Source organism: Malania oleifera, chromosome 5, assembly GCF_029873635.1.
Source record: "Malania oleifera isolate guangnan ecotype guangnan chromosome 5, ASM2987363v1, whole genome shotgun sequence".
In the NCBI taxonomy this organism is placed as follows: domain Eukaryota; kingdom Viridiplantae; phylum Streptophyta; class Magnoliopsida; order Santalales; family Ximeniaceae; genus Malania; species Malania oleifera.
Genome location: NC_080421.1, coordinates 53,549,145 through 53,556,510, shown reverse-complemented (window position 1 = coordinate 53,556,510; position 7,366 = coordinate 53,549,145). Strand labels below are relative to the sequence as shown.

At 37.5% G+C, this 7,366-nt stretch overlaps 1 protein-coding gene across 2 annotated transcripts; it reads right to left on the bottom strand.

Moving 5' to 3' along the window:
• Positions 1 to 732: 732 nt before the first annotated feature.
• LOC131154849 (RGG repeats nuclear RNA binding protein A-like) lies at positions 733 to 6,566 on the bottom strand. 2 transcript variants are annotated; one of them, XM_058107638.1, is made up of 6 exons: positions 6,031 to 6,566; positions 4,956 to 5,568; positions 2,087 to 2,201; positions 1,824 to 1,979; positions 1,662 to 1,730; positions 733 to 1,155 (listed from the first exon to the last, which is right to left on the bottom strand). In XM_058107638.1, exons 1-6 carry the CDS (start codon positions 6,200 to 6,202, stop codon positions 937 to 939), a joined length of 1,344 nt encoding a protein of 447 aa, XP_057963621.1. In that variant the 5' UTR covers positions 6,203 to 6,566; the 3' UTR covers positions 733 to 936. The 2 variants fall into 2 exon arrangements, with proteins under 2 accessions (XP_057963621.1, XP_057963622.1); XM_058107639.1 differs by having other exon boundaries at positions 1,662 to 1,727; positions 6,031 to 6,416.
• Positions 6,567 to 7,366: the final 800 nt, after the last annotated feature.

The following is a 7,366-nucleotide window of genomic DNA, read 5'->3' as shown; positions in this document are numbered from 1 at the left end:
TACATTCCACTGTCCTAGATTCACATAACCAGTGGTTGCATGCATTCACCGCCTAGGACTAGATTACTAGAGCAGGTGTTGTCAGTGACGCCAACCTCAGAGGTACCCCACAAAACAGGGAAGGAATGTAATTCCCACACCATCCTTCCAACACCTACAAGGTTAACCGACACTAGCTTGGCAGCAATCACGCAGCAAACAGTACTCGACCTCCCATACCTTTTGGGGTCAATATAGTTATGATGCCCATCTTGGGGGGCTTCAAGGCCAAGATGAAGGCCTAAAAAGAGGACATGTTTGAGGAATAGGTTTGAATAAGTTAGCGTGATACAAATGCTGAGGAAGGCTCCTGAGCAGCCATAACGGTCATGAACATCTTGCTTGACCAATTAACACAAGAAAATGACTGGAGAATAGGTAGAGCTATTGGGGTGGAGTGCAATCGGAGTTGGATTCGAAATACTTACCATCCAGTGGTTCTCGTTCCTTTCCTACTGAGGGGCAATAGGGTCCTTGGAAACTTCAATGGCTAGTGTGAGATGAGATGCCAAGAGCCCCAATTGCTAGAGTTAAACCATACCTCAACGAGGAGATGGGACCAATGGGGGCAAAGATCCCCATTGAAAGCCCTATTATGAGGAATCAACTACTTACGCCCTTTCCCAAACGGGTATATGAATCGATCATGGTTGGCCCCTCCAGCATCAAGAAAACAATATGCAACCCAGTCCATTGTTAAGGAAAGCAATTACAGTTGCATTAAAAATATCAACCCAAAACATTACATGCCAATCAAAATTTTCTGCCAAGTGTATGTAAAGAAATCACTGCATTAGCGCAATTTGATTAAAAATTATCCATAAGCGGAACCAGCCTAAAGCCCAGATCACTAACCGATGATGGAATATATAAAGAGAGACTGTTAACTGGCAAGAATCAAGCTTTCACAACCCCTCCAAGGACAGGAAATTGGCCTGGATCCTCAAAGTGAAATGCCGGGTCAACCTCGATGGGACCTTCCTGCCCTCCACTGTATCCACCACTACCGCCACGTTCCCCACGCCCACGACCTCGTCCTCCACGCCGGTGACCAACTGCAGGCCTTGCACAGTTCCCATCCTCAGCTGGTTTCAGGAACTCATTAATGCTAACTACCTGCTCAGGTGGGGGAAAGAAAAGAAACAAATGGTTTAGTGTTCATCCCCTAACCCTAAAATGCATTACAACTGCACGTGTATTCATAAATAGGTTATATATGTAGAGACCAATTAAATAAGGAAAGGGTGTAGGTATTATTGTCTAAATTTTTAGGTTAAAACTTGTATTCCTCTATTGAAGTGATATGGCTATTGTCCAAGACCCAAAAGCCAGCATTCCACAACTTGCAACAACGTACAGAAAATAAAAATTGATTAGAATATGTTGTCTAAGAATAATCAATAGAAACAAAGTCAATATTTTTTCCAATCTCTTGCTCTAGAATGCAAGCCTATCAAGCACCAAACACAAGCAAAACAAAAAACTTTACACAAACCTAATGTGAAAAATAAATGAATGAAATCTTGAAACTCCAAAATTCTTCATAGTATCTAGAATGCACTATGAAGTTGGCTGGAAACATCATTGTCAAACCTATTGAAGACATAAATGGAATTCATTACCTTACGAACTTTCTCCTCCTTGTTGAAACTTTCTTTCCTTTTAAGCTTGTCCTTGTCTTTCTCGGACTTCTAAAAACAATATGTAACCATTATATATTTCCAATCACATTACAGCATGAAAAAAATAGAGTTTAATAAGAAGTAACAAACTCATTTACACACAAGCTTGATGAAAATGCTGCCCTCTTTCTTCTTCTCAACAAGTTGCATAGACTCAAAATCCTGATCAAGAGTTACTTTTCGCTCCACAGATTTTAAAGCTTCCAAAGCCTTCCTTTTCTCATGAAGTTGCTTTTCATATTCTTCAAGTGTCATTTCCTATAGAATAATAGTCAGCAGGAAAACATATTAAATTCATGTTCCACATTAGCAAGATGTATGGTTTTGCAGCTAATTGAACATGATGCAGCTAACAGAATAATTACATTGTCCTCTTCCTTTGGGTTTTTCTTTCCAGAATTGTCTTCATTAACCACATTTTCCTGCTTTCCTTCTTCAGGCTCTGTATCTTTTGTTATTTCAATCAACACGGGAACGTTCCTGTTCCAAACATTAGGAACATTATGCTATAGAAAGCCATCGGTACCATTCAATGATGTCAAAAAATGCTGCAAGAAAGAAAAAAAAAGTATATATTTATTTTCCAAAATATTCCTCCCTCCTTAGCAAGAAATTCAGCAGCTGATGCAATGCAACCCTGCTGGCAATCAGGATCAGCCCTCCAAAAACAATAGGAAAAGCATTTTACAAACCACCCCACCATTAAAGAATCAAGCAAGATAACCATACAACGTTCCTAAACAGTAGTGATCACCACCACATGGTCTTCAAGAAAATACATAACAATTAACACATCTATGCCTCAATCAAAATGTTGGCCATACAAAGCTTGAAATCTTGTTTTGATGATAACAAATCAGAGGAACTTAACATATTTGGTTAAGTGATGATGTGACAAGACTCAAGAATGAGAATACAAGGTCAAGTGCTCACAAAGATCAATAGAAGCTCATACTACAAAGAAAGATGATCAAATGAAGCTTAAAGAGTCAAGGCATGGATTCAAAGATGATCTAATAAAACTTGAAGATCATGAGAACATGGATATTAAAAAGGACTTGCTAAAAGCTTAAAGTACAATGAAGCTTAAAGACAAGATGGAGCAAGAAAGACAAGCATGAAAACTTAAGTGCTTAGAATGTCAAAAGTTCTAAAAAGTCATTATGTAAGTACTTCGTATTTAAATATTTTGTGAAATATGTTGAAATCTTTTCTAGGGGTTATTCATTGACTTAGAGACCGTATTTAAAACCCCGGAAAATGTTTTATAAGAAATCAAAGCAAGAGAGCAAAAAGAATTTTCAAAAACTAAAATGAAAAATCTGAATTTAGTCTGCCCAGACGACTGAGGAACACCCTCAGAAGACTAAAGAAATATTTCAGAAGACTGAAGAATAAGTCCAGTCTACTGAAAAATTTTCTAGAGAAATCCTGAAGACGTACCACCCTCAGAAGACTAAACCCTCAGTTCAGCTATCTGATTTTGGACTTCAGAAGTCTGAACCTACAGTTCAGTCGTCTGACCCTGTGTCTAGATTAAATTTTTTAGTGTGTTAAGGACATCAGAAGACTGAACCCGATACTTCAGTCATCAAAACACCGTTAACGGTTAGAAATTTAAAATGTTTTAAATTTCAAATAAAGCTTTCTTGTGCCCCAAAATTTATGAAAACTTGGGAGATACTCCAAGTAATCTTGAGCAACACGAAATGACTTTTCTAAGCCTATAAATACAGGATTTTGCAAATCAAATAAATATATAGAACAAAAGAATTGAAAAATCTGTTTCAAAAGCTAAAAGCAAATCTTGCTATCTTTCTGCTCTCTCTTGTTAAACTCTTTGTACAACCGAATTGTTGAATTTCGGAAGTGCTGAATATCCTACTACTGAGTTCTGAGTTGCTGAATTCTCATCTAGAAAGAACTTGGTGAATTCTTACTTAAGCTTCATTGTATTTCACTTTGATACTTAATATTGAAGTACATAGTGTTTAAAACTGTACTAATTTGCTTTTTGTGAGAGTATTATTGTACGCAGATATTATTTCTTGTTTCTTGACGATTCCAAGTTGTTGGATCGTTGACCGAGTGTGGAGGTATCACTTGAAGAGGCGTTGCACTAGCCTATTGAAGGAGTGACCGAGTGTGGGGTATCACTTCGAAAGGCGTTGCTCTAGCCTACTTAAGGAGTGTTTGAGCGTAGGGTATCTCTTGTAAAAGGTTTGTTTCGCTCGAAAGGAACGGTATGATGGAATCCTTTGGTGGTATTGGCCAAAGGTGAGGACATAAGCTGGAGATAAGCTGAACCTTGTAAAAAACGTGGTGTCACTCTCCTTCCTTACTCTCTTTACTTTTCAGCATATATTAATTGCGTTGTTGAATTTAATTTTTGATCATATACACTGCACAGATTGGATATTAAATAGATTGAAAATTAATTTGATTTTGGGATTTGCAGAAACCGAAAGGAAGTACGTTAGTTGATCAACACAAATTGCAGAAACCGTAAGGGAGTACGTTAATTGGTTAACATCCAAGACTAATTAACTAAAAGTTTATTTAAAGTTCAAGTTCCTGGAAGGGGTATTGGATTTCAAATTGTGTATCATACTGAGAAATTAAATCTATCAATACAGGGCTTACATATATACACAGGGCTGCAAACAAAGCTGAAAATTGCAAAGTGCAGCATACTATATCTTGGTTTGGTATTTTGTGATTGATTATTTTAAGTTGATGATTGGTTGAATGTTTGTTTAAGTATTGGGTTATGGATGGCTTAAGTAACTAAGCTTTTTGTCGTATGTTTGTTAAAGTAACAAGAGATTAAGAATTCATAAAATGTATTAAAAGAATTTTTAATAACCCAATTCACCCCCCCTCTTGGGGCTACCCTCAACTTTCACAAAAGATACATGGTGCAGTCTGCAACATCAGACCATTGAACAAATAATGAATATTTTAAGGAAGAAATGCATCCCAATACAGATATTTATGCAAAAATATGAAACATTCATAAACAAGCCTAACAAAAGTTTATACATATGGACAACTTGTAAAACTATACCAATTACCACATGTAAAAATACAAACAATTGATCCGAAATCAATCCTTCAGAACCCGAAATCCTCCCCAAACTGAAATCAACAGTTTCGTATAAGTCACATTACTTTCACCAGTAAGTGCCAATACTACCCAATAGCTGATAAATATGGAAAATACAAAAAGCTTACCATTCATTGTCACCTCTGTTTTTATCACTGCTGACTTCATGCCCCATATCCCCATGAGTTTCCTCCTTTGTTTTAGGAACATTCAGCACTTCGCCCTTACCATAATTCCTTGCATCACGTCCACCATTTGAGCGCCCTTCTCGGCCTCTATATCCACGATGCCCTCCACCATATTCTCGCCTTTCACCAGTACCCCAACTACTCTCACCTTCCCTTAGAGAACGACCCTGACTTCCATATACCTTAGCTTGAAGCCCATTCACTCGTTCCCAACCACCATCCTCAACAGCATCTTGCCCTGGGTTTTCAACAATATTATAGCTGCCTAAAACACCCTGATTCTCATTCTCAAGACCCCAAAACTCATTAATTCCCCTTCCTCGTCCATGGCCTGCACCTCGGCCACGTTCCTGCCAATTGTCATCAGCAGCATTCCCAACCCGATTCCGCCGATAACCATTTGCACCTCTATACTCCTGCTGATAAGCTTCTGCTCCACTGTTCTGCTGATAACCATCACCCTCACGCACCACATTTCTCTCGTCTGATGCAGACCTTCTTAGACCACGACCTCGGCCTCCTTGTCCCCTTCCTCTTCCTTTTTCATCTCTACCTGAAATTTTTCAATAGAAAATGAGAAATGACATCATTAAATCTGACGAATTAGACTTCTATTTAGTTGACAATAGAACTCAAGAGACTGGCTTATTTCCGCAGTATAATTCTTGTTTAAAGCTCCTCATAAAAGCATTAAATTTCACCGTTAACGTTACCAAGTTCCTTTCAAGACCACCAACAGAAAATAAATTTTTTACTCGTTTAAACCCTTCCGTTCAAAATATGAAAAAAATCGACTTAGTAACACCATAACCGTACAAAATGTAATAAGCCTGCAAATTTCGTTTTTACCACATGCCAAACCATAAAGAAAATTTAAAGAACTCGGGTTATCAATTTACAGCAAACGAAATCATGCTCAAGAACAGAACAACGACAAAACTTATCCACAATAAAACAAAAAACAAAAAAACAAAAAGAAATAAATGCACAGAAAACAGAAACGACAGTTAATTACCAATATCAGCAGGCGAGGCCGACGTCTTTTCTTTCTTTACCGGCTGCTTTTGCTTCTTATCCGCCGCCAGCGGAGCCTCGCTCTTGGCAGTGGCGACACGAGCGAGAAGCGTCGAAAAGTCATCGCCCTCATCGTCGCCAAGAAGAGCAAAGGAATTCTCTCCTCGAGCCATGGCGAGATCTTCTAAGCTCCGCTTCGCTTTCAGGGCTCGATCACAGAGACGATTGCATCAAGCCCTAACCCTAACCCTAGCAAGCCATTCCCGAAAACGTTCCATTCTCTGGAGATTGTCTGATTCCGTCTCCCTCTCTCGCCCAGTTTGCTTGGGGAGTCGGCAAAGATGTCTGCATATATAAGACGGCATGTGATGACCTAGACGTTTGTTTTCCCAAAATTATATATTTTAAATATTTTTTAAATAGCAGAGCTCAAAAAGTTTTTTTTTTTTTTTTTAAATAGCAGCCCTCAAAATGTTTTCCTAATCTATGTGAGTGTGAACGTACATAAAAAGTGAATTATTTTTGAAAATGAATGCCCCTATGATAGAAAATTAGAGGCTTCTAATTATGGATGGGAGGAGGAGGGGTGTGCACAATTCCAAAACCGGAAGTACTTATTTAGATCAAATTTGATCGATTTGATTCGGTTTAATTTTAATTTGATTTTATTTAATTTTAATTCGATTTTATTTCGTTTTAATTTTTGGTAAAATTGATTTTCTAGTTTTCTTCTATTATAGGTAAATTAAATTTTGATTAACTAATTTAACTTAATTATATAATTAATTAATTAATAATTAAATATATTGTTTAAACCCAATTAACTTGACCGTTACGTGCCTACCTAGCACCCGGTTCTTCTTCATCTACTTCTTATTTGCAATATATACCATGCATCCATCTACAAATCCATCCATCCATCCACTACAACCCTAATATTGTTTTAGAAACAATAAAGGATGAACATAACCTACTCATTAATTGATCACGAGACGAATGACCAAGAAATTAAAGCTACATATAAATTAAACACATAAAAAGTTTATGCTGAATATTTGTATGGATGATTCTTGTTGGTCTGAGGAGGGCGCCTTTGATCAAACGACTCACACCTGGCTTCGTCGACCCCTTTGCCTGCTGCTGTCATCACTTTACTCCTCTACTCTGCACAAGCACTCCAATAGCAAATAGTTGATCTCTAGTTAATTTATTAATTGATACTCTCATTTATATATTCATACATAGTAATTAAAATGACTCACAACAAATCGAAAGGTGATTTTCTGTAGAATATGCTTTCATAGTTCTCAACTTGGGCTCTTCTACATCTTCACATC